At 37.7% G+C, this 27,959-nt stretch overlaps 2 protein-coding genes across 2 annotated transcripts; both read right to left on the bottom strand.

The window, feature by feature from the left end:
* Positions 1 to 117: 117 nt before the first annotated feature.
* Positions 118 to 11,889, bottom strand: arih2 (ariadne homolog 2 (Drosophila)). The gene is made up of 15 exons (XM_058784189.1): positions 11,698 to 11,889; positions 8,685 to 9,116; positions 8,459 to 8,526; positions 7,566 to 7,638; positions 6,967 to 7,108; positions 6,724 to 6,845; positions 6,015 to 6,124; positions 5,797 to 5,914; positions 5,632 to 5,682; positions 2,909 to 2,930; positions 2,611 to 2,762; positions 1,845 to 1,988; positions 1,108 to 1,176; positions 902 to 1,009; positions 118 to 802 (listed from the first exon to the last, which is right to left on the bottom strand). Exons 2-15 carry the CDS (start codon positions 8,907 to 8,909, stop codon positions 731 to 733), a joined length of 1,476 nt encoding a protein of 491 aa, XP_058640172.1. The 5' UTR covers positions 8,910 to 9,116; positions 11,698 to 11,889; the 3' UTR covers positions 118 to 730.
* Positions 11,890 to 12,781: 892 nt separating this feature from the next.
* On the bottom strand, positions 12,782 to 25,493 carry xpc (xeroderma pigmentosum, complementation group C). The gene is made up of 14 exons (XM_058784151.1): positions 25,204 to 25,493; positions 23,552 to 23,809; positions 23,299 to 23,407; positions 23,051 to 23,135; positions 20,712 to 20,869; positions 20,143 to 20,263; positions 17,004 to 17,096; positions 16,140 to 16,916; positions 15,375 to 15,535; positions 14,460 to 14,541; positions 14,210 to 14,341; positions 13,927 to 14,096; positions 13,545 to 13,638; positions 12,782 to 13,347 (listed from the first exon to the last, which is right to left on the bottom strand). Exons 1-14 carry the CDS (start codon positions 25,298 to 25,300, stop codon positions 13,045 to 13,047), a joined length of 2,640 nt encoding a protein of 879 aa, XP_058640134.1. The 5' UTR covers positions 25,301 to 25,493; the 3' UTR covers positions 12,782 to 13,044.
* Positions 25,494 to 27,959: the final 2,466 nt, after the last annotated feature.

Below are 27,959 nucleotides of genomic sequence, written 5' to 3' on the forward strand. Positions count from 1 at the left end.
AGCATAAGAGACTTCTTTCAAAAACCTACAAATACTACTGACTGCAAAATTTTGAGTGTAGTGTAATGCAAATACTGCTTTAACGTGTGTGCACAAGAAAACACAAGACAAACTCTGTCTGGTTTAAAAACTTTCTCTCAGTAACTCTATTTCTGTATTAATGTACAACCGTTGAAAATTACAGCATCATTTGTTTTTCATCTTTTTTTCAGTTTTTTTTTTTTAAATGATCTAACTATCAACAGCCATTTCCAAGGAAGAAAAAAAAAAACATGAGAAGAAAGCAAGAGTGAGAAGGAAAGAAGGCAAAAGTTATGGCAGGAGCAATGATGGAGGAAGAAAAGAGTTAGACCGTTTTGGTGGAGTGTTTTGAGTGTGAGAGTGTGCGTGTGCATGTGTGTGTGTGTGTGTAATGTCAGCTGATGTGGGGATGTGAGAATGCAATGTTTGCGTATGTGAATCCTTGAACATAATCATGCTATTCTCAAACCCTGCAGCAGAGTAAAGATTAGAAAGCAAAAAAGGGGCACCGATGAAGGAAAGAATGAACAAAAGGGGGAAAACGCTTTGAAAAGAGATGCTATAAATGTGAAAAACAAAGGAGATGGACAAAACGTTATGAGATGCAGAGTAGAGTTTTGACAAAAAAAGTGGAGGGGTATCTTTGGAGAGAAGGGACCAAGACAGTTGAGAGAAGAGTGAACTCGATGTGGATTTGATGGACGGATGTTCAGGTGTCATGGAAATCCTTCAGCAGCGTCCGTCTCTTCTGCTCAGCAATGTGCATCTGATTCTCCAGATCCTACAGAGAGAGTGAGAGAATAATAAGAGTTTTTTTTTTTTTTTTTTAATTCCAGTGTTCATGTTCACAACTTCCTCTGGTTTTTGTTCCATCCCTCACCCCTCTATCGTTAGCACTCGGCTCTCCTCTCTCATAAGTGTCTGCTCTCTCCACTTTCCATGACAAGTTCTCGATCTCCGCCTCCAGCTGCGCTTGCTGATACTCAAACTACAGGGAATAAAAATGGGATTTCTCATTACCAAAGACTGTTCTCAAAGAGATATTTGACCTTCAATGAAAGATTCACATTTAACGCAATAGCTTACCAGTTTTTTGCGGGGTCCAGACTCCATGTAGTAGGCATAAGGATAAGTGTACTGCAGCGTGTAACGACACTATGGAGAGAGCAAACAGACAGCATAAGCATGTGGAAACACAGACCCTTATGCGTGAACATTTGTGCCTGCAGAATAGAGCTGCAATATGAATCAATATAACCGGAACTGCATCATGTCTTATGTCAAATCCCAAAGGCTACGATTTAATTAAACAAATATATACTCTGATTGTTTCAGAGTGAAGCGTGGCACTGTCATTTGACTTGTGAGCAGTGTTTTCAGTTTGTTTCACAGTAAATGCATGCTAATTTTGGGTTGATTAACGTACATCTTCCCAAACTTATAAGAAGTGCTTAAAAACTGGCTGCCATGGAAAAAAAAACAAAAAGAGAAGCTTTAAGATTCCCCTCCATTTTTCCACCAAAATAAAAGTTTGAGGGTTTAATGTTTGAAAATTAAAAAAATAAGACAGCCATAAATATTAGTACTGAAAGTTTATATAATTTTACTGTAAAATAAAAGTATTATTATTAAAGTATTACGGTACTTTTTTTTATTTTTGTTTAAAGCCATATTGATACATAAATTACAAATTTTGGGGCTAAATTGTGTAGCCTTACAAACAACCAACCCTCAGCAATCCGTTAAAAAAAATTCAAACTGCAATCCCAATTTTTCATAAATCATGCAGCCTACTGTGGAGTACAGCTGGATTCAGCCTGTACCTTGGCCAGTAGCTTGGCAGCATTCTGCAGGTACTGCCAGTCAATCCAGGTGCCCAGGTTATTCATGACTCGCTCCTGAATCTTCTCCTGGATCCGCTGGTATGTCTGTGCCTCCAGCTGCAAGCTCTTATTGTGGTTCTCCCACTGGACACGCACATAATGTACAGATTATGTATCAGAGCAATTAAGTGGCAATGCTATGATTAACATGAAAACTGCAAATTGGTATGTTTCATCTGGCTGTGAAGAAATATAGAACTGAATATCATCAGCAAAACAAAGAAAGCCAACACCATGTTTCCTGATATCTCCCAAGGGTAACATGCAACACAGACTTAGTACTGAGCCTTGTGGTACTCCATACTGCATTTGTGATCGATATGAAAACTATTCATTCACTGCTACGAACTGATGACGGGTAAGTATGGTAAGTATGATTTGAACCATGCCAATGCAATTCCACTAACGCCAACTCAAATACAATGAGATAATAGCTCAGTTTCAAAGATAATAGCTCAGTTTTTCTAGTAAGCTGTATTTAGACAGCATCCTAAATGAAAAAGAACACCATATAGGCAGTGACGAGACAACCACCATACAAATAGAATTAGAATTTTTTAGTGATACTTCTCTGTAATGAGTTAACTATAATGTTACTGCCTACTTTTTGGAACAACCTACTTGTCAGGATCACTACTAAGCTCACTTGGTTTATCTTTTTTTCAAAAGAGATTTATTTATTATTGATTATTCATTTTTGTCTCACCCTCTCAAAGTAGAACAGGTATTTTTTGAGGGCCTCTCTGGCCTGGGCCTGCTGGCTCTGATTCACGATGTCAGGGTTCTCTTTGTAGCGACTGCACTCGTAGTACTCGCTGCCATGAGTCTTCCAATCTCCCAGACACATCCAGCAGAAGTCTACACACAGCCATAATGTCATTACAATTAAGACCACTTGACCACTCAAAGGATTTGATGTAATTTTTAGAAACTAAAAATAAATAAATAAAATATTTAAAAAACTGGGGGAAGACAGACAAACAACAACAAAAAAAAAAACATACCATGTTTACACTTTGAGCATTGCTGCAAAGAGAGAGAGAAAATGTGTTTAGTAAAAACATGAATTTTTTTTACTATCATCTTTTTTTAACAAACACTACCATTTAACATTTTTTTTCTAGAAGAAATTAACACAGCAAACCCATCGTTTCATCACAGTTTCACCATCCAGTTAGGCACATAACTCCTTCAAAAACCTTGGAGTTGTGATTGATAATCAGCTGACTTTCTCAGACCACATTGCTAAAACTGCCCGGTCCTGCAGATTTGCTTTATTCAACATCAAGAAAATCAGGCCCTTTCTTTCGGAACATGCTTCACAACTCCTTGTTCAAGCTCTTGTTCTGTCCAGGCTGGACAATTATAATGCTCCCTTGGCAGGTCTTCCAGCCAGTTCTATCAAACCTTACAATTAATCCAGAACGCAGCAGTAAAATTAATTTTAATGAGCCAAAAAGAATGCACGTCACACCTCTGTTTATCAATTTGCACTGGATACCAATAGCTGTCCCGCGCCGTAACAAATCCACCGGGGAGCAGGGGGGTGGGCATCCTGGAGGCTGGTGCAGGACTGGGACACGGGGGAGGCCTCCAGGGTGGATCAGGCAGCTCGGAGAGCCATGGCGGAGCAGCCTCCGTAGCCTTGGCCCTCGGCCCGGCCACTATGGCCATGGATATATGCCTGAAGGGAGTCAGGAGGGCGCTCTGGAGGAGTGGGCACTTGAGGGCGCTCTGGAGGAACGGGTTCGAGTAAGGATAGGAGCCGAGAACTCTGGGGGTAGCACCATATCCATGAGCCAACACTGGAGCGGGAGCGAGCTCTGGGTCTGGAGCCGACACTGGAGCGGGAGCGAGCTCTGGCGATGAAAGCAGTCTTTTTCTCCTCTTATTCTTCTTCTGGTTCACAGTAAGGGGGACTGTTGCTGATAGCTGGGGGCTTGAGTGAGCCGCGGACAGCGGGCCTGAGTCAGTGTTCAGACGGCAGGCTTGACTGGGAATCGGCTGACGGGCTGGACGGCGGACTGATTCTGGATCAGGGCCAGACGATCTCCAGACACCAGAGGATTCCTACCCTCCAGCTCAGTCCAGTGGTGTCTGGGAGGTCCACGGGGCGATGGTGATTTGATTTGATTGTTGATAGTGGCATCATCTAATGCCGTCTTTGCTGTGAGCCCACAGAATTCCTGGGCGTACTCCACGAACGGGAGATCCAGACGGGCTAGGGGGGCAAATCGTGCAGCAATTTCCATGCCACGGGGAGAAAACAAGGGAAAACAAAAAGACTCAAAAAAAAAAAAAAGGGAAAATAAACGGGGAGAAGAGGCACCGCTTACGGTTTTGTTTGGGTTCGCTGTTCTGTCACGTAATGCTGGGGACGAAGGAGCGAGGAGACGAGGATCATCTTGAATAATACAGTCTTTAATAATAATCCGAAAGAACAAACGGAGTAGCGAACACAGGAGACCAAACACAGGATGACATATAACAGCGAACAAAGGACCGGGGAAGAATACAGGACTTATAAACAGGGAACGTAATCAGGAAGAACTGAAACAGGGAGTAATTAATCAAAAACCATGGAAATTAATAGACATGGGAACTCAGGAAAATGTGGAAACCGAACCAAATCAGACCATAACCGTGACACTGGTTCTGCACCCCTTTACCTAAATCAATTACTTCAGACTTATGTGCCTTCTAGAAGCTGATGTTCTGCAAGTGAATGTCGCTTTATTGTGCCATCCCAAAGTGGCACAAAATCACTTTCACAGACTTTTAAATTAAATGTTCCCTCCTGGTTGAATGACCTGCCCAACTCAATCAGAGCAGCTGAGTCCTTAGCCATCTTCAAGAATCGGCTAAAAACACATCTCTTCCATCTTTATTTGACCCTCTTACTCTAGCACTATCTATTCTATCCGTTTTCTTTTTATTTATTATATAATTAAAAAAACAACCTTGCTACGTGTACTGTGTAAAGCTAACTGAGACTTGTTATAGCACTTACATATCATTGCTCTTTTGTTGATTTTGATTGCTTCCATTGTCCTCATTTGTAAGTCGCTTTGGATAAGTGTCTGCTAAATGACTAAATGTATATGTAAATTAATTCAGCCAGGATGCATTAAATTGGTCAAAACTGACAGTAAAGATATTTGTAACGGTACAAAGGATTTATATTTACAAATATTTTTTTAAAACCTTCTATTCAAAAGAACACTGAAAAAATGTATTGCAGTTTTCACAAAAATATTAAGAAGCTTAACTGTTTTCACCAAAAATGTTTCATAAGCACAAATCAGCATATTATAATGATTTCTGAAGAATCATGTGACACTGAAGACTGGCGTAATGGCTGCTGAAAATTCAGCTTTGCTAGCACAGGAATAAATTACATTTTAAAATAGAAAACAGTTATTTTAAATTGCAATAATATACTGGTATTAAAATGCTGTTTTTACTGTATTTTCAACTAAAATTCAGCTTTGGTGGGCATACGAGACATCTTTCAAAAAAAAAAAAAAAAAAAAAAATAAATAAATTATATATATCTTACTGGCTGTAAATCTTGTTGAAAAAGATTTGTTTTGATCTTATTTTGATGATTAAAAAGCAATTTGAAGTTAAACTATTCAAGTAGTATTCTCACTATGACATGCTGGGTGTAATATTAAGTGCACATAAAAGTGTGCAGATAAAGAAAAAGAATGTGTATAATACTCACCATGTGGTTGCACCCTCCATTCTTCTCAATGCAGATATTGCACTTAGGGCACTGTGGTACAAAATCAACACATAAGGATATTAATATCTTTACTATCAAATTTAACGTACACCAACAATATACTTAATGTGACCATCTTAAATGTATTTGTGTGTGCTTCCTTACGTCTTTAGTGTGTGCACTGATGTAGTTGGCTGTCTCAGAGTCATCTGCACATTTGGTCAGCCATTTGCGGATGGTAGCACAGTCTGTGGGTGCATGGTACATCTGTCTGCACTTGAAACTGAAGACAGACAGATACAGTCAATCCAAACACACACATGCAATCACATGCATCACGCCATGAATTGAGTAGTGTGTGCAAGTGTAATTGTGTGTAATACCAGAAGACTTCTTCGCAGCGGCTGCACTGGACTCTACGAGCTCGAGGTTTCTGCACCTGTATAACTATTGGACAGTCGGCACCAGGACACAACTGCAGCTGGAAATGACTCTGCAGACAAACAGAAACATGAGCAGGTTAAGAGCAACTAGTGAGATGTGCCTGTTCTACAATGTGATAAGACTAGAGATGTACTGATATCAGAATTCTGTCGGATACCTATTTTCATATTAGGGCCAAAAAACAATAAATGACCAAAGTTAAACTAACTTTCAGCAGCCATTACTTCAATCTTCAGTGTCACATGGTCCTTCAGAAATCATTCTAATATGCTGATTTACGCTCAATAATGAACAGTGATTTATCATCAATAATGAAGTTTCATATTTTTGACCAGATTTTTTGACACAGATTTTTTGAAATAGAATATTTAAAATAGATGTATTATGTAACATCTGTCACTATTTGAATAATTTAATTTATTCCTTGCTAAATAAAAAGTACTAATTTCTTTAGCTCCAAATAATTGAACAAGAGTGCGTAATAATTCTGTAATATAATGTATAATAAAATAATGTTTTTAAAAAGTGTTAGTCATCGACAAAAGTAATCTAAATATAATAAAAGGTGAAATGAGCACTAATAGCTGTAATATTGGCAGGTAATTTATTTGGTAAAGACATATTGTGCATCCCTAGATGGACACACACCTCCACATAGTCCCTGAAGAGGTAGCGTCTGTATTTGTCTTTCAGTTCCTCGCTGGGCAGCAGAGGAAGAACAAAATCATCTGGCATGCGAAGAGAGCATTCCTGCGCCATGCAGGAGATCTCTATAGACAAACACAATCCACAGAGGAGATCAGATAACAAGCTCACTCTAATCAGCAATACATACTGTACTGCACACAGTCTTTATGCGCTCAATGCGTGTGTGTGTGTGTGTACACTCACCAACTCCCACGCCATCTTTGACAAGTACAGTGCAGTGCTGCTCCCAGCATGCCTTGCAGAAGGAGTGCTGACAGGGTAGAGCGAGGAGAGCGTCTCTCCGGACCAGCTGCAGACACACCCCACACTGCTGTGACGTTCCGGCCTGAAGACACACACACATGCATGTCAAGAGAAGGAAGTGCAGTAATGATCGTTAACAGAATAATTCACGGTTGTCCCAGGCAACCAGTTTTTTTATTTTTTTTCACAGCTGTGCTGGTTTCTTGCCTTCCACTTTGTCACATAATAAAATAATTAAACTTGAATCGATATTTCATTGATGTGGCAAATAGCTGTGTAAAATGCAGAATAAAGTATAGTCAGCTTGTCATTATAAAATAACCCCTTTATTGACTGTACACTGCATGTATACCATACTCAGTGCCATCTGCAATTTGTCAAAGAACAGATTTAATGATGGGCTCATTTTTAATTGCCTCAACATTGCAATTCAAGTTTAAGTGGGTTTTAATGAAAAAAAATTGTTTTTATTTATTTTTACTTCAAATAACAATGTAAAAGACTACATTAAGGAACATTACAGGATTCCAGGAACTCACAGTGAGAGATCTGCAGAGGCTTGTGGGCTGAGCATGGGCTTCACATAGCAACTGAGAGGAATTGGACTTATACCTTCAAATACAGAAAAATATTAACAGATTAAGACAGAAGTAACATCAGGATTTTAGGTTAAACATTATATGAATGTAATGAATATTTTAGGTGCTGTATTTAGTTGTAGTTTTTTTTTTTAATATTATTATTCTTTTAAGCTTTTTGCAGTTCATATAAGAATTCCTGCAGTGACAAATAACATGCACACTAATATTCAAAAGTTTGGAGTCAGTAAAATATTTTATTGTTTTTGAAAAATCTCTTATGCTCATAACGGCTGCATTTATTTGATCACAATACAGTAAAAACAGTAATATTGTGAAATATTACAATAACCGTTTTCTCTTTTAATATATTTTAAGATGATCTATTCCTGTGATAGCAAAGCTGAATTTTCAGCAGCCGTTACTTCAGTCTTCAGTGTCACATGATCCTTCAGAGATCATTATAATATGCTGATTTGCTGCACAAGAAAAATATGATCAATTATGAAAACTTTTTTTTTCTTCCCCCTAAGTATTCTTTGATGAATAGAAAGTTGAAAAGAATAGAATTTATTTGAAACAAATCTTTTGCAACATTATAAAAGTCTTTGCTGTCACTTTTGATCATCTTACTTTACCTTGCTTAATGAAAGTATTATTTCTTTAAAAAAGTCTTACTGACCCCAAACTTTTGAACAGTAGTCTCTCAGATTTAGTGTAATTACACAAGAATTACAAAAACATTTGTTTAAATAATTTTAGATGAAGTATCACACAACTATTTCACTTTTCACGTTAACTACCCATAAAAATGTTCATATTTTGTGTGTGCGTGCTTCGCTGTATTTAATTACCTTTCGAGTATTTGTGACACTTGCCAGTGAAAATGTACAAGGACCAGTTTGGCTACAGCTGGTGACACCTGAAGGGAAAAAAAATATCTCTGTACTGACAGACTAAACTCCATGATCAGTCTAAACAATTTATAGTTTGGAAAGATACATAAATACACAGCTAACAATAAATGTCAGCCCACAATAAATCTGCAAAACATTGTCACTCATTTGGTCCGTCCCTCACCTTTAGGGCAGTGGCTACATTGTTGACTTCCTCAGTTAGTACCCTCTGGCTTTCCCTGTACGTCAAGCAATTGAACTGGTATTCTTCCGGGTCAAACGGTTCTTCTATCGCCACGTCATCATCAAGTCCATCATAATAATCAGGGATGTCGCCCTCTACGATGTCTTCATCATCTTCAAATTCCTCGTTACTGTCTGAGGCTTGGCTACTCATATCCACAGACATAGCCCTCTGGGCCCGACCTTTCCCTGACTGACAGCTGCTCTCCACTAATCAGCAGCTACTGAGCTGCTCCTCTCCACCCCCAACTGGATCGAGAATCCCAGGGGGCCCTGTGGCTTTTAGCAGCACCGAAAAAAGCAGAAGAAATCACACTCCCCGTCACTCATGAGGAACCGGAGCAAGGGATGAGCTCAGACAGAGAAAAAAATACTGAAAGAGAGAAGAAAAACACATTATTTGGTTATTATATTTCATGATTTTAAAACATATTTAACCTAAAAGCTTACGCTCAAAATTAGTTATGATGACAAATTTAAATTGTCTATATAAATTTCTTTACAAAGCTACAATTCTTATTTTCTGTTTTTAAATAGATTTAAATTGCACCATCGTGAAGTGCACTGACTATATCTTTCCCAACTTATTACACAGCTCCTTAATAAATATATGAATAGACATAAAATATTGATTTGAGTTGAAATGATTTCATTATGTGAGAAGAGAGAGACCGCAGAGTAGGGCTGTGCAATTAATCGAATTCGATTATCATGCCCATCTCGTCAGTAAAGCCGGTCTCGTGATTAGCAGTAAATCGCCATCACCTGCTTTCAGATGGAGCTGCAGTTAATGCACAGAGCCATAGTTCACTGACAAGCTAGGCAATATCGCATTCAGTAAACTACGGCTCAGGTATTTTAAAAAAAATCTTCATTAAAGAGGTGTGGAAGCCTGATTTCGCCACTAAATAAAATGTAAAAAAAAATAATATTTTTTTTAAAACGCGTTCATAATCGAAGGCGATTCTGACTCTCTCACAATTGCGATGTTTGACATTTTTTTTCTCAGAACTGACTAATACAAAGTCGCAATTCTAACTTTTGTTCTCAGGAATTGCATGATATAAACTCACAATTCTGAGAAATGAAGTCAAAATTGTGTGATGTAAACTTGCAATTGTGAGAACAGTCTTTTTTTAAAAAAAAAAAAAAAAAAAGAACTGGACTTTATAACTCGCAATTGCGAGTTTATATCTCACATTCAGAGAAAAAAAATCAGAATTGCTATATTACAAACTCACAATTGCGGTCAGAATTGCGAGTTTATATCTTGCAATTCTGACTTTATCTCGCAATTGCAAGTTTATACCCCACAATAATTGAGAGATGTAAACTCGCAATTGCGAGATAAAAAGTCGCAATTACCTTTTTTATTCAGTGGCAGAAACGGGCTTCCATAGATACGAGCAATTAATCAAACCAACCAGCTACAAGGTAATTAACTACACTGAAAACTTGTTGGACACAAAAAAGTATTTAAAAATGGGACAGAAAGACAAAAGTTACAAGATTGTGTATCTAATGGCTTTAATGTGGGAAAGAACTACAATTCCATGAAACTTTGCAAAACAATCCAAAAAAAAAAAAAAAAAAAAGCATAAATATAATCATTTTTAAATCAATAGTTTTATGTTTTTTGTTAGGTAAATGTTCTTTTGGAGCTTATGGGGAGTCTCTGATTTGTGGAGATTCTGCAATCATAGGTCATGTCATTTTTCACCGGAAATTCTATTGTTAAAAATGATTATTTAAAATAAAAAATTGTTTGTTCAAATAATGTGGTCTTAAGGCTTCAAGTTCAACAAAACCATATTCTATTGATTAACAACCTCATGGCTCACAGTAGGGCTGTCTTTAAAGACTTATAAATTGTTCAAAATTAATTCTCTTGTAGAGAAATTGAATGGGATTTTACTTCAGGTCTGTTGCACTCTATAATAATGAGTGGGTAACTGTGTTCAAACTTTTTATTGGTAGTTTATTTCCAGACAGAACATACAAGGTGAAAGCGGCCTTGTTAGTGTACCTTACTTAGCTTTAATGACACTCGCTGGAGCTGCTCCAGTCGAGTATTTACAGATCAACACACCTTGAAAACTCTCTGAAGGTTGTACTTGTAGATGTTTGTCTCAGTATTACCAGCGGCCAAGCATCTCTTTGAGTGTAAGACAATCATAACCTCACATGTAGAGCGGCTTAGCCTTTCGTTTTAACGGATTACACGGTGTACTGACAGTCCAACCGGACAGCAGGAGCAGGGGAGGCCGCGTGACCGCGCGCCTGATGATCACAGAGATCAGAGCTCCTGCTGATGTGATAACAGTCACAGATTCAATCGAACAAACAATTAGTGCACGCTCAATTCAACGTGAGCAACCGTCCTGTTCGGTTCGGACCCCAAAGTCACGGGACGACCTGAAGGTCCAACGCGTTGGCGCACTGTCTATCCCTAGCATTCCAGCCAGGGCTATAAATAGACCGCGACGCTGGGTGCCATGCAAAATATCACACTCAGCTGGGTTACGGATCATGGTTTAAGTGCGTAGGGGTTGAACACGGACTGCAAACTCACGGTACTGACAGTGCTGCTTTTGCTTTGTTTACTCCGTATGAATCAGGCCGCACCAGCTGTTGCTCCTCTCTAAATCAGCACATATATATACAGCAGCGCGATCGATGCGCAGATCCCTCTCTCTCGCTTTATCCCTCGTAATATCCATTGTTTCACTACGCATATCCCGCAGTTTAAAGTGCGCATAGTCCAATTAAACTTGTTTAAATGAACGCAAGGGTGGTTTGACGTCGCTTTAAGGGCTTTATTTGCAATCATCCGCCAGCGCGCACTCCAGCTCGGGGATTCGTATGTAAACAAGGCCGTTTTGGTTCGCTCGCCAAAGCCGCTGCTCTGATCGTTTAAAGCCCCCCGTCGTACCCAACATACTGATTTTACTCACCTGCGGGACCGCGTCGGGCCGCCACTCGACGCTGGCTGAAGAGAGATATTGGGACAGAGGTCCGATCCGTTCGCTAGATGAGTCGCAGCAGAGCTGAAGATCGGAAGTACGGGGGGATTCTAGAGCGGCGTCACTTCCGTGTCCGAGCGCGAGGCTGTTTTCAACAGTGAACTGACTTCTGTTAGTGAGGAGGGGCCACACAAACACACACTCTCAAGTATCCTAAAAACTGACATACATACTTGTAGTCAAACACACACGCGCATGCTCATGCAAATGTAGGTCAACAAAACAAGAAACCTGATTTACGGTGTGCAACGTAGGTACAAAAGTGCCCTCATTACAAGTTTATACTCTAAAGACCTGCCTGCTATATTAATAAAGATAAAAAACGGAATATAAAGTAAAAATTAAAATATCTTTGTACTTCAGTAGTTAGGAAAAATAACTTTTAGCATGTGTATAAAGTCAAAGTGCCTATTGGATGTGTACTACACACATATTTGGAGATTCTTTGCTATGCTTTTTAATATACAAAAAAGGGATGCACCTTTTAATATGACCTGCTCAAAGATTGAATTCAAAACAGTACTCTTTCCTTAATATCTTTATGTCAGAAAAAAGTAAAAGTAGCAGTAGCATGTCTGCTACAATGAATTTAGTCAAACTTCCTGTTTCAATAGGAAAAGCCAATGCAGGAAATAAACTGCTTGGGTATTTAATGCTTTGCTAGCACTTTTAAAACCTTTTTTTTTTCAGTTTTGTAAAATGCATGTTTTAGATCTTCTGTCAGTGATTCAAAATCCAATCAACAATTGCTGGATAGATCCCCAACCAACCCATTTCACCCTGATGTACATCACAATATGGATGAGAAGAGCTCTTTCTCTTTCATCGCAACTGTAACAGAATTCACTAAAGTTGCGTGAAACTTCAAGACAATTTAAAAATCATAAATAATGTGCTGCTGTTTTCCAATTAATAGCCAAAAGTACTTTTCTGTGAACTCCGGGTGGCACTTACAAAGAGTGAAACTTTTGGAACTCATCATTCACAGACACAAGAAAACTGCAACATACCAGTTGTTTATTTGCATGTTGTTGTTGTTTTTTTTCAATAGCATGTTCTATAAAAATATGTATTTTGATACAAAACCGAATGTACATTCTGAAAATATAATGAAACATAAATGCTTGACAGTTTCAAAATTCCCTGCATATGCAGCTATTGCAGTTATAAAAGGTTGGGGATAGTGATGTAGAGCTCAGTTATAGAAAATACATGCTTATAAATGCAGAAAAACATTTAAAAGGAGGATAAGGAGAGTGAAATAAAGGGCCGATTTAGTCAAACTTTTTCAAAGGGGAAAAGATGTTTCTCCTCTCCACGTTTCTCTCGTTTAGTTACACGCCTTATGATCTTTTCCTCTTGTTCCTCTTGCCTGTTCTGCGGCCATGAACTAGTCAGAGAGGGAGGAGCTGTCTGAGCCCCGCCCTCTTCCTCCTCATCTGAGGACAGTCCTTCTTTTTCTTGCTTAAGCCCCGCCCCTGCTGCCAGCCCCTGCTGCCCATAGCGACGCTTCAGCCTCTCTTTTATCAACAGGCCTTTGACCAGTAGTGTCCAGTTAGCCACCACACGCTTCTCACGTTTCTGTTAAAAGATTCAACCATAATGTTTACAAAACACAAATTGTTCATTCTAAAATCAAAAGTACTATTTTCCTAGACAAAATATTTCTTCAGTGTTATGTAAAGTTTACACATTTTTGTAACACTAGAGATGGTGATGCTGTTGTGAAAGACAACATTATTATTTACAAAGACAGAACTTCAAAAAAATCAACACACCTCTTGTTCTTTCTTTTGCTGGATATCTTGCTCATTTTCCCAGGCTGCTTTCAGGATTTCTTGGTGTTCCTCACAGACAATATAGCCATCGTTACTGAAATATATTGAACCAATTAAATTACAGATTTGACAGAAAACATTTTCATACATTTATATGCACACTATTTATGCACATTATACTCTTGTTGTTTTTTACCATGTATGAAATGAACGGAACAAGCACTGGCCATTTCTTACAGAATGAGAAACACTGAATATGAAACTGCCTTGGAATGTGACAGTCATGGCTCGAGAAAATGTGTACGTGGAAAAAGATAGCTTTCATCGTATTCCACCAGGTTAGGACATGTGATTACAAACATATGAAGGCACTCAAACTTACACTGCATGTGCAAATCCACAATGGTAATCAAAACCAGTCACTGCTGTAGCACAGTCTATGTTCAGTTTACGAGCCACTCTGTGCAGATTTGGCAAACGCAGGTGAACACATCCTACTGGTAACATGCATGACTTAAACATGTACACATTCCCGAACTCATTACGTGGTACCTGAAACACATGCATATAAATTCAGATCAGCACTCCAGAAAACAACATATCAGTAGATCTTACGCAGATATGTTTATTAACTTTAACTAGCTATTAAAATAATTTGAACTCACTTTGCCATCAACGGCGATCGGAGGCTGGTACTCTTCAGTTTGCCAGACTCCAAAGAGAGGCAGATCTTTGACATTTTTCTGCTCAGACATCATCCTGGCTTTACGAGAACGGTTGGAAAAACCAAGCACCATCTGACAGACATTAGCTTTAAAAAATTAGCTTTATAAAGAAGTCATGTCATTTATTGTAAAAAGGTCAAATACACATGAAAAAAAGGAAAAAACATGTTAAATCATGACCAGAACAGACCTTGAACGGCTCCTCTCCTAGTCGAACGGTTCTTGCTTCCTTCAGCCAGGTATCTCTAGAATGGAGCGTGTGCACACAGTCTCTGAAAATAAAGATCATAAACACAAATGGCCTGCATTTGTATTTGTTCTAACATCTCAGATTTGATTTTTTTTTTTTTTTTTGTATTGAAAAAAATTGTTTTATGTAATTTAAATAAAGCTGCCAGAAAAAAAAAAAAAACTTATATATATATATATATATATATATAGGATAAAACAAATTTTGAAAAACTAAAATGAATATTAGAAATGTTGCCTTTTCTAACTGAAATTAATAAAACTATTTAAACTGAAGTACTAAAATACCACTAACTAAAACTGAAATAAAATAAAGATGCATAGAAATATTAAAAATGACAAAAAAAATCACTAAAACTTAAACTAAAATAAAAAAATGTAAATGAAACTCAAAATATAAAATGTTCAATAAAAATAAATTATAATTCAAAATATTGATAAATAATATAGTACATAAATAACACTAAAATAACACTGACCTAGTTAATCTTTACTTAATCTTACTATAAAAAATAATATAACAACTGTTAAATGTAACCTTTAACAAATCCCTAACTCAATATCCATTTTTATATGCATTATAGCATTGCGATGCCTAAATTCACTTAAACCATTTAAAATGTTTTATTTTTTAATTTATTTACACAAAATAGAATAGAGTTTAATAGCCATTTATTGTTTTTTGATCATAATATGAAAATAATTAGTGATTTATCTGTAATAATATATTTTCTACTTCAAACAGTTTGTTCTAAATCAGATTTATACAGGAAGATTCATCCATCTTTCATGCTGTACATTATAATGTTGTGATGCCATATATTCACGTGTAGCATACAAACTATATAGAGTTTACCGTGAATAAACTGGCTCTCCTCTGCAGTACCCCAGGACAGCGGCTGTAGAGGGGTAGATGGCCTCATATTTTAGCAGGTGCCTCTTTAGTGCGTACAGCGGATGGTTCTTGTATTCTGAGATGGATGTCGGCAATGGCTTGTCCAATAACTTTGCCTGCATCTGTGGATGACGAGCACAGGTGAGTCTTAATGCACGGCACGTGTGATGTAGATACCTTAGTGTGTACACTACCATTAAAAGTTTAGGGTCAGTAAGATTTTTTGAAAGATGTCTCTTATGGTCACCAAGGCAGCATTTATTTGATTAGAAATAGTAAAATAGTAATATTGTGAAATATATTTACAATTTAAAATAACTGTTTTCAATTTCAGTATGTTTAAAAATGTCATTTAATCCTATGAGGGAAAAGCTGCATTTTTAGCAGCAATGAGTCTAGTCTTCAGTGCCACATGATCCTTCAGAAATCATTCTAACATACTGATTTGGTGCTCTAAACATTTCTTACTATTATCAATGCTAAAAACAGTCATGCAGATTAAAATGTTTTGTGATAACTTATTGTGATATATTGTTAAGATTCTCTGATGAATAAAAAGCTAAGAAAAGCTAAAATTTTTATTTTTGTGACGATGACATAATGTCTTTTTTGTCACTTCTGATCAGTTAAATGTGTCCTTACTGAATAAAAGTATTAATTTCTTAAAAAAAATCTTTCTGACTCCAAAACTTATGAACAGAAGTGTAAGTGTAAGTTCACACATACCTCCTGATCCTCCTTCTGTCCTCTTTCAGTATCTGGAGACTTGTAGAGCTCCATAGTCTCCTCCCACCATTCTGAGTCCACTCGTCGTCTGCGTGATGATGTCAGCCATGTGGGGTCATACCTGCTGCTAAGATCTTTCAGGTACCCTTCGTCATCAACGCCCACCACGTAAGTGATTGGGTGAGTGGCCTGATCGGAGCAGAGCTGCGGCTGGCCAACACCTTGATCCACATCAACACACACCCACTTCCCCGTACTTTCCAAATAAACCTCCAACCACTCATCTGCCCCTTTCCCCTCCTTTCTTTTACGTCGTTGTTTCTTCACCTGTTTCTCTTCCTCTTCCTCCTCCTCTTCTTCCTCTTCGCTTTCCTCCTCCTGTTTGACCTCGGTCGACCTCCGAGGAGCCTGACCTTTTCCTTTCACCTTCGACTTTCTGCATACTTTCATGGCCCCGCCAGAGTCTTCACTGTCTTCCTCATTGGTTGGTTGAAACTCTTCCTCACTCTGCTCCTCCTCCTCCTCGCTGCTGACTTCTTTGTATGTCACTTTTGAAGCTACACTTCTTCTTCTGCTGTTTTTGGGTTTCTGTCCCCCTGCTGCCTCTTTCTCTCCTCCTTCCTCTTTCTTTTTCTTTCTCTTTCCACCTCTTTCCTCTTTTACGGCAGCATTTTGGGCTGATGATGGACGTTTGTTTCCAGGAGATATCTTAGGTCCTGGGGAGGGTTTCTCAGACTGATCTTTTCCTGCAGAGCTCTTGGTAGGTGTGGTCTTGTTCTAAAACCAATAAATATGCTCAGTCCATCAAAAATACAAAAAAGGAATTGGTACACATGAAAAAGTAACATAATAATCCAAAGTCACCTCGCTGGCAGGTGGTGGCTTCAGAGGAAGGGGTTGCAGTGACAGAACCAATCGACAGAAGAGTCGCAATGACCGCAACACCAATAAGAACAGCTACAGGAAGTGACATCACAGATCAGAACCAAACTTAGTTGAAAAACATTAAACTTCCATTCAAAAGTTTGGGGTCAGTAAGATTTTTATTGAAAGAAATTAATACTTTTATTCAGCAATGGAGCATTAGATTGTTTAAAAGTGACTGTTGAGACATTTTTATATTGAATTTCTAATTTAAGTTTTTGAAAGTTCTTTTGAAATATACTAGTACTCAACATTTGAAGTGGATTAAAACCTTTCATCAAAGTTGTCCTAAAACCAAAATGTGTTGATGAACATTGATGAACTTTTTTGATTCATTCAAATGTTGGCTACTGTATATTAAAATAGAAAACCGTTTTAAATTGTAACAATATTTCACATTTTATATATATATATATATATATATAGTGAGGAAAATAAGTATTTGAACACCCTGCTATTTTGCAAGTTCTCCCACTTAGAAATCATGGAGGGTCTGAAATTGTCATCGTGGGTGCATGTCCACTGTGAGAGACATAATCTAAAAAAAATCCAGAAATCACAATGTATGATTTTTTAACTATTTATTTGTATGATACAGCTGCAAATAAGTATTTGAACACCTGAGAAAATCAATGTTAATATTTGGTACAGTAGCCTTTGTTTGCAATTACAGAGGTCAAAGCGTTTCCTGTAGTTTTTCACCAGGTTTGCACACACTGCAGGAGGGATTTTGGCCCACCTCCACACAGATCTTCTCTAGATCAGTCAGGTTTCTGGCCTGTCGCTGAGAAACACGGAGTTTGAGCTCCCTCAAAGATTCTCTATTGGGTTTAGGTCTGGAGACTGGCTAGGCCACGCCAGAACCTTGATATGCTTCTTACAGAGCCACTCCTTGGTTATCCTGGCTGTGTGCTTGGTCATTGTCATGTTGGAAGACCCAGCCTCGACCCATCTTCAATGCTCTAACTGAGGGAAGGAGGTTGTTCCCCAAAATCTCGCAATACATGGCCCCGGTCATCCTCTCCTTAATACAGTGCAGTCGCCCTGTCCCATGTGCAGAAAAACACCCCAAAGCATGATGCTACCACCCCATGCTTCACAGTAGGGATGGGATCATTCTTCTTCCTCCAAACACGTTTAGTGGAATTATGACCAAAAAGTTCTATTTTGGTCTCATCTGACCACATGACTTTTTCCCATGACTCCTCTGGATCATCCAAATGCTCATTGGCAAACTTAAGTCAGGCCTGGACATGTGCTGGTTTAAGCAGGGGAACCTTCCGTGCCATGCATGATTTCAAACCATGACGTCTTAGTGTATTACCAACAGTAACCTTGGAAACGGTGGTCCCAGCTCTTTTCAGGTCATTGACCAGCTCCTCCCGTGTAGTTCTGGGCGATTTCTCACCTTTCTTAGGATCATTGAGACCCCACGAGGTGAGATCTTGCATGGAGCCCCAGTCCGAGGAGATTGACAGTAATGTTTAGCTTCTTCCATTTTCTAATGATTGCTCCAACAGTGGACCTTTTTCACCAAGCTGCTTGGCAATTTCCCCGTAGCCCTTTCCAGCCTTGTGGAGGTGTACAATTTTGTCTCTAGTGTCTTTGGACAGCTCTTTGGTCTTGGCCATGTTAGTAGTTGGATTCTTACTGATTGTATGGGGTGGACAGGTGTCTTTATGCAGCTAACGACCTCAAACAGGTGCATATAATTTAGGATAATAAATGGAGTGGAGGTGGACATTTTAAAGGCAGACTAACAGGTCTTTGAGGGTCAGAATTCTAGCTGATAGACAGGTGTTCAAATACTTATTTGCAGCTGTATCATACAAATAAATAGTTAAAAAATCATACATTGTGATTTCTGGATTTGTTTTTTTAGATTATGTCTCTCACAGTGGACATGCACCTACGATGACAATTTCAGACCCCTCCATGATTTCTAAGTGGGAGAACTTGCAAAATAGCAGGGTGTTCAAATACTTATTTTCCTCACTATATATATTAGTGGTGGGCCGTTATCGGCGTTAACGTGCTGCGTTAATGTGAGACTCTTATCGGGCGATAAAAAAAAATATCGCCGTTAATCTATTCTCAAAGTTGGGCTGGGAGCTGGATCTATACTACGCAAACTATGATGACTTTCACCTTGATATTTTAGCGCGGATGTATACCTAGCCGAATTGCACTGTAGGGGGCGAGAGCGAGTCTTCGAACCTGTGTGTATGCGTGCTAACATGGATGCAGCTATGAAGCCGCCGGGTTTGCTTCAGGGAAAATTTATTTTTAAGAAGCTTCCCAATGGAAATCAGCAAGTCATTTCTGTCTCTACGTTACATGGTCGCGCTCTCTGTATCGCGCGCACAGCGGAGTTCCGCCCTGTTCGCACACACACACACACACACACACAAACAAGCGTGGCGCACACACAAGTGAGCACACTCCCACTCCTATTTGTAAATATTAAGCCGCAAAACGTCTATTTAAATATGACTTCTGTGTGTCTCTGTGTTAATGTATGGCGCAGACGCACGGGTTTGTTCACTACTCATACAGAAGCCCGCGTGATGCTTGCGGCGATATTAACGTCTGTCGTCTCACTAAATGAGGACGTAAATACATGAACAACATCTCCAGAACTGCTCTGAGAGTCACTTCATGAGCATTCGAGCGTTTCATTTGAGAAAAACTATCCTCACGGCAACCTGTCAAAATAAAAGTTCGGTTTCACTTGAAGACATTGGGCAGAACGTAATAGGCTACTACTACTAAAACTATTAAAACCTTATCTTTAAGGAATAATCATACAATGTCTTCAATGTTATTATCAATATTAAATTCTTGATGACTGCTAGTTGTTTACTACTAGTAGTGAACTTATTCTGATCTACTTGGCAGAATTCAAATGAGCCATTTTAATCTAGATTAATCTAGATTAATTCCAAGATTACAGTGAGAATAATCTAGATTAAAAAAATGAATCTATGCCCACCACTAATATATATATATATATATATATATATATATATGCAGCCTTTGTGATCAGCTACAAGGTCAAAGTAAGTGAGATGTCCCTCACATTGGTCATCTCCTCATGGTCCCTTGCTGATAAACAGCCAATTCGCTTTTCCAGCACCGTCCTCAACTCCACCCCCTTCTCCTCAGGTAAGGCAGGGTTTAATGTGAATGTCATTTGAAACCTGGGCAGGGTCACACCACAAAAAAATGATTAATTTACACACGATCAAGAGATTATCAATACACTATTTGCATATAACACAGGAACAGTTGATTGTATAGTTGACTTTTATTGAGACATTTTTGTGGTGTGTAAATTGTGAACCTCATGATACTCACCCTCATATGGTTCCAAAGCTGTATGATGCTTTTTTCTTTGGAACACAAAAGAAGATATTTTGAATAATGTTGGTAACCAAACAACACTGAAGCTCACTGACTTCCATTTTATTGACATATACTGAGATATTTCTCATAATATCTCCTTTTATGTTCCAAAGTAGAAAAAAAAATCATATACTTTTGGAACAACATGAGGATGAGTAAATATTGACAGAATTTTTATTTTTGGGTGGAAGATCTCTTTAACTGAACAAGTGGAATACATCAAAGACAACAAATCAGGCTTACCATTTGAGAAGCCCCTCCAGGAAGCCATTGTTTATGCGTTTTGTGGCAACTGTGGTAAAGTGGGCAGGCAGTATTGACAAAGCAACAGCCAACAGGTCAGGCTCACAGCACAGCCTGCTTCGGAACAAACCAGCGGCCAACAAGCAAAGAAGGTGGACCTGTTTGACAGAGTAAATAAGAAATCAAACACCAGTACAATACTAGCAATAAAATATAGCCAAGAAACTAAGATCAAAGACCAATACATATTATTGCAATAAACACAGATAGAATATATTATTAAATATTGTTATACTATACTATTTAAATGTTTAGGATCAGTAAGACTTTTTTATAGAAATTTATAATTTTATTCAGGCAAAAATTGGAGTAAAGACTTTACATGACAAAAAACTATTTCAAATAAATGCTGTTCTTTTGAACTTTCTATTCATAAAAGAACCCAGAAAACATATCACAGTTTTCACAAAAATATCAACCAGCACAGCTGTTTTACATAATATATGAGTGTGTACTGTGTATATTTATTGCATGTATATATTTAAGAAAAATGTTATGTTTATGTATTAAATATATTTATATATAATATAAAATATAATAATATAAAATATATATGTGTAAATATTTTCAAAATATATACTGTATGTATGTGTATTTATATATACACATAATAAATAAACCAAGTACAAATACAAATATTATGTAAACAAAAACATTTATTTTGGATGTGATTAATCGCGATTAATTGTTTGACAGCACTGATATATATATATATATATATATATATATATATATATATATATATTATAAATATATCAATTAAATGAAACCTTTGTGAGTATAAAAGATTTTACTAAACTTTCACCGACCCCAAACCTTTGAATATTAGTATGTACAGGTGCATCTCAAAAAAATTTGGAATATCGTGAAAAAGTTCATTGTTTTTATTGTAATATTTCAAAAAGTGAAACTTTCATATATTCTAGTTTTTTTGTTTTAATTTTGATGATTAAAGCTTACAGTTCATATAAGTAAAAAAATCCAGTCTTTCAAAATATTAGAATATTTCCTAAGATCAATAAAAAAAAAAAAAAGGATTTGCCAAACAGAAAAGTTCAAGTTATTTAAAGTATGTTCATTTATGCACTCAATACTTGGTCGGGGCTCCTTTAGCACAGATTCCAGCATCAGTGAGGTGTGGCATGGAAGCGATCAGCCTGTGGCACTGCTGAGGCACTATTGAGTCTTCAGCTCGTCTGGATTGTTGGATCCACTGTTTCTCACCTTCTTTTGAAAATAACCCATAGATTCCACATGGGGTTCAGGTCAGGCATGTTGGCTGGCCAATCAAGCACAGTAATATCATGGTCAGCAAGCCACTTGAAAGTGGTTTTGGCACTATGGGCAGGTGCTAAAGTCCTGCTGGAAAAGGAAATCAGCATCTCAATGAAGCTTGTCAGCAGATGAAAGCATAAAGTGCTCCAAAATCTCCTGGTACATGGCTGCATTGACTCTGAACTTGATAAAACACAATGGACCAACACCAGCAGAAGCAAGCAGCTTGGATTCTGTGCCTCTCCACTCTTCCTCCAGACTCCAGACCTTGATTTCCAAATGAAATGCAAAATTTACTTTTATCTGAAAAGAGGACTTTGGACCACTTAGCAACAGTCCAGTCCTTTTTCTCCACAGCCCAGTTAAGATGCTTCTGATGTTGTTTCTGTTTCAGAAGTGGTTGGTAGCCCTTTTCCTGAAGACGTCTGAGCGTGGTGACTCTTGATGCACTGACTCCAGCTTCAGTTCACTCCTTGTAAAGCTCTCCCAAGTGTCTGAATCGGCTTTGCTTGACAGTTTCTCAAACTTGCGGTCATCCCTGTTGCTTGTGCACGTTTTCCTACCCAATTTCTTCCTTCCGGTCAACTTTGCATTTAATATGCTTTGATACAGCACTCTGTTAACAGCCACACCTTTCAGTAATGACCTTCTGTCACTTACCCTCTTTGTGGAGGCTGGCAATGATTGTCTTCTGGACCATTGCCAAGTCAGCACAGCAGTCTTCCTCATTATTGTGGTTTCAAAGAACAAGAGATACCTAGAATTTATACTTTAGGGATGGTCATTTAATGAAGCTCAAATAGAGAATGAGATACTGGATTTTTTACTTTCATGAGCTGTAAGCTCTAACCATCAAAATTAAAACAAAAAAACTTTTGAAATGTTTTACTTTACATGTAATGAATTAGACTTTTTCATAATATTCAAATTTTTTGAGATGCACCTGTATATATTTAGTTGATTTAGCTGGAAATAAAAACTACAACAGAAATGCACACACATACCTTGTGGGTATTCACCAACAGTTCCATATTAAATCGTTTCATCATTCGACGAAGGTAAGTTTCAAACTCTGCTTTCCTTTTCTCCCTGGAAACAGTTGTCATGGTGTTACAATTTTCCTTTTTATCTGTCTGGCCATCATTGCTCCTCTCGTGAATGTGACTGCAACTATCGTGTGGGCATTTACCACACTAAAGGATTTCATCACTTGGCAATCTAGCCCTCATTAAACTCTGTCACAAACACTTACTTCCTCTGCCTCTTGCGAGTCATGTCTGGAGTCTCGATCTCAATCTCCACAGGTTTTGACACAACTGCTAGTTCAGTCGAGTCCACAGAACCTAGAGGTTCTGCCATTTCTGAGAAAGCGCACAGTTCAAAACAGTCACACCGTCAGTGTGAAAGACATGACAGCATAGAGGACAGTCACTCACTTGTGATAAACGTATACAATCTAAACACACGTCTGATTATTCACAATGATTCACAAAAACACTATGTACCTTCCACTTCCTCCCAGTCCTCCTCATCCTCACTCTCTTCCTCTTCTTCTTTGACTTGTTTTGATGGTGATGAGTGCTCACTGAGCATTGGGCTCATCTCCTCACTGTGGTCACTCATTTCCTCTGGCTCTTCGGTTTTCACTTCACTGTCCTGGAAGTACTTGCTTGTTCTCTCATCAGAGGAATCCCTGACCTTTCTGGACGCACGAGATGCCACCCTGGAGTTTCTGCGGTTGTTTTTGTCCACCATAGTATTTTCTGAAGCAAACAAACAGGTCATGGATCACAGCATAACAAAGATGTTCTAGAGTGCAGACAGCAGATCATTCACTTATAATTACTCTTTCATTACTAAAATGAACAACATATATATTTTTTTCAATTGACAGTTTTCAACAGTATGAAATAAATCTCTATGTAGTTTTGTGGACAATGAAAATCATCTGCCCATCTTTGCAATGTCAAGAATAATTTGCTGGCACCTTTTGCTTGCAAATAATTAGCATAAACATTGCATAACATCAGTACATTTATGTTTATATAAAATATTAAATAAAAAACAAAGTATTATATATGCATACATAATATTTATCTAATCTGTATCTGTGTTATTGTTAACTAAAACAAAACATTTACTTGAAATAATATAAACATTGACTGGAATAAACTATATAATATACAATATAAGAATATAAATATATAAATGTATATACATGTAAATATTTTCAAACTATATACTATGTGTGTGTGTATTTATATATACATAAATATACACAGTACACACATATATTATGTAAACAAAAACTTTTATTTTGGATGCGATTAATCGTTTGTCAGCACTAATATTAATATATATATATATATATATATATTTATATAATATTTCTCAGTTTAATTAAGCTTAACTTGATGTACTAAAATAACTAAAACTGAAACTAAAATAAAAACTTAATAAAAACTACATACATTTTTGTTTAAAACTACCAGCCACTACAGCTACTTAAAAAGACACAACAAAATTACTAAATTAGATAAAAATGTATCTAAAATTACAGTGAAAATGGATGTTTAAAATTAAAAAGTGATTCAAAATATTAAGAAAAACTGTAATAGTATCTCATTGTACTAAAGTAACACTGCTATACAATGTATATGACATAAAATATGTAATATTTATTTTTTTCTTTGGCTTTAGAATAATGACAAAAATATACATAGCTTATATTTCAGGAAAAGGTCTGTCACAATAGGAACATCATTTTTGGGGGGTCGTTCATTAAAAAGTCCGAAGACCTCTGGGTCAAGAGTACTCAAATCCACCCTAAAGTGCCCAAATCACACATATGATCCCAAATATGTACGCTGGACACGCCCACACACACTCATGTCATATATTGATGACACACACAATGAACTGAAGACGGGCTGTTTTCATTTAAGTGCACCAGTTAATAACAAGCTACACAAGAGAACTCAAGCGAGTCTCTGCACACCTGCACACTGCAGCTGTCTGCGCTACAGTCTAACTATTACAGTTCATTCATTTAACTGTTTAACAGCAAAGCTGCATTTTAACTCAGCGACTGGTTTTGATTGTAGGTTTGAGCATCAGTCAGACAAAGTAACGTTACATTTTTATGCAGCATAGATACCTTTGGTTTTTCGTGTTTTGGATGCTGGTTTGTTCTTTGCAATCTGCCTCGGTTTCTTTGTGCCGATTTTCTGCTGTGTCTCTTTTTTCTTTGCCATTATGCTGCTGCTGAGAGATCGCGGATAGTTTCAGGATAAATGAACTCTGGTGTATTCAGAGAAACAGCGAGACTTGCATTTCGCGTCAACTTATGTAATGTAACCTAAAGACCACTGTTACCCAACACAATCACTTCCCACCTTTCATAACACTGAAACGCGTGCACTTCGCCTGCAAGGAGATCTGAACAAACGTCATATCCGCCTGTACTATTGAGTTGCCTGGGTAATGTGATGATTTAAACGCTAGGAGGCGATGTCGTACAAGCTTCTTGTGCTTTTAGCAAGGTGATAATATCGCATATTATATTATACGTGACCCTGCCTGTGAAAACCCAGCTCAAGTCTTTTTTCATTTATTTATTTTTTATTTACTGTTTTCTAGATAAAATCGTCCTACATAATGTACGGAACATTCTGTGAAAATACAAACGTGATATCTTTAACACTGACTGAATAAGACCATGTTAAAAAAAATGAAATTAATAGGTGAAATCAAAATTTGAGGCTCGTTATCGATTTTTAGACTTTAGCCTGGTTTTCACAGGGTCACATATTAATTGTATTATATTATATTATTAGGTTGATAACAATAATATATAGTTCTGACTACCCCAATAATTCAGCTAAATATGATAATTGTTTACTATTGTAATTAGGATTTGCTTGAACTAATATTTGGGTAATAGTAATTATTATTTATATTTAAACACGAAGGTGTGTATAAGTGGATAATAATTACTGTCATGCAAAAGAACTCTATCATGTACTGTAATGTGAAAATTACAGTTGTTAATATAGCCTACCTTTATTTTATGCTAATTTAAATAAAAAGGTTGTTGCACTACAGTAATAAGAATATATCATTTTTGAGAATAGAAATTACAAGTAAAATTTGAAGTAAAACATCTTATTAGACATATCACAGTAGATATGTTGTGGGAAAATGTGCCTGATGAAATAATTTCAAAGATCTTAATGGTCCTTAAAATATGTTTCATTTTCTTAAAATAAATATTTTAAATAATTTCTTCTGAAAGCTTTTTTCATTATATTAAACATTTCATACTATGATAAAGTGTTTTTTTTTTTTTTTTAACACAAACCTGTTTTATGTTCCATGGATCAATAAATGAACACACATAGACAACTGTACAGTTATTCTTTTATTATTTAAAGGTTTCCCATTAAGTTTGTTCAGATTTGAGCCATGATGAACACATGAGGGTACACAGATAATCAATGTGGGCTGTTTCAAATATATACATGATCATATTAATGATGTGTTGTGATAGCCTACTTGTAATCTATAGCAGTGAAGAAGTGATGATATAAAACTGTGTGTTTCTTTATATTCAAAACAGATGCAGTTTGTATTATATAGGACATTAACCTCATTCAGTCAAGTTCATTAACATTTGGGCCTGACTTTGTGTGTGTGTGTGTGTGTATACCTGGTGGTGCTGATGCAAATGAACAGCTGTTTTAGCGTCACTTGGCAGCAGATGTCCAGCCAGTGTGTGTGTGTGTGTGTGTGTGTGTGTGTGTGCGAGTGTGAGACTTCAGAGAACCGTCTGTGGACTTGATTGGCAGAGCAGAATCAGATATTCTCCCTGCAGCCAGCCAGACTCAATGGGCATCTGTGCCCAGCCCGATGCCAGGACAGGTGTATGTGTGTCACATGATTGGCATATGAAGAGCTCTGTTGGCACCAAGTCTCCATGACGACACAGTCCCCCAGCCCTGCATGGCTTCCATCCCTATATGAGTCCTGAGCATTCTCAGATAGGAATAAAAAGCCATACGGGGCAAAGAGCAACGAGCGACATCTCTTTCAAGCATTCACACACAATAACACAGCCCTAATCTTTTTTGCCTATACACAGAAAACGCAATTCCTTCGTTTGATGGTGTAGCGCGACCTCTAGCGGACGAGTACAGTATTACAAGTCTGCCGTGCACTTCTATCGTACTGCAATAGTCGTCACCACTACCGTTGTGACCATTACAGGACAATCTTTCCGATACAACATCGACAAAAATAACGTCACATCCCTAAACTTAAAAAAAATAGCGCTAGATTTCCCCCGCGAGGCTAAAACGTCCCCGCCAAAGTGTGAGAAGAAACCGCAGTTTTTGTGAATGAATTATTTAACCTTTCCGTTATTGTAGCCAAACCGATGCATTTTGAGGTTGATGGCAACAGTCGATACACTGATAATACGGAGCTCCGGCACATGCACCTGTTGTCCAGCCTCTGCGATGTCTGAGAGTGAAACGGGAAAACGCTGGCGAGTCTTTTCTCTCCAACCTAAACGCGCAACAGGAGGAGTAGCCTACAAACCGACAAGCCACTCTACATAGAAAAAACTTGTAAAATAGATCAAATACAAGGTACATGGGATAAAAGGAAAACTATAAATCGCGATGAAGGTCGAGCTGTGCTCTTCGGCTGCAGACGTGCAGTTCGGTGCGTAAAAACTAGCAGGGCAAGTCGTCGCCGTGTCATACATGACATTACAATGACCAACGCATGATGATGAAACGACTGGAAACGTCCGTGTGACATTCCTGCAACATTTCTGTTCACTACACACTGGCAGGCTACTATGGCAAGCTGGATTAACATTTATATCACGATATCTGTCTAGTTACAATT

The sequence above is a fragment of the Onychostoma macrolepis genome, chromosome 08 (genome assembly GCF_012432095.1).
Source record: "Onychostoma macrolepis isolate SWU-2019 chromosome 08, ASM1243209v1, whole genome shotgun sequence".
Classification (NCBI taxonomy): domain Eukaryota; kingdom Metazoa; phylum Chordata; class Actinopteri; order Cypriniformes; family Cyprinidae; genus Onychostoma; species Onychostoma macrolepis.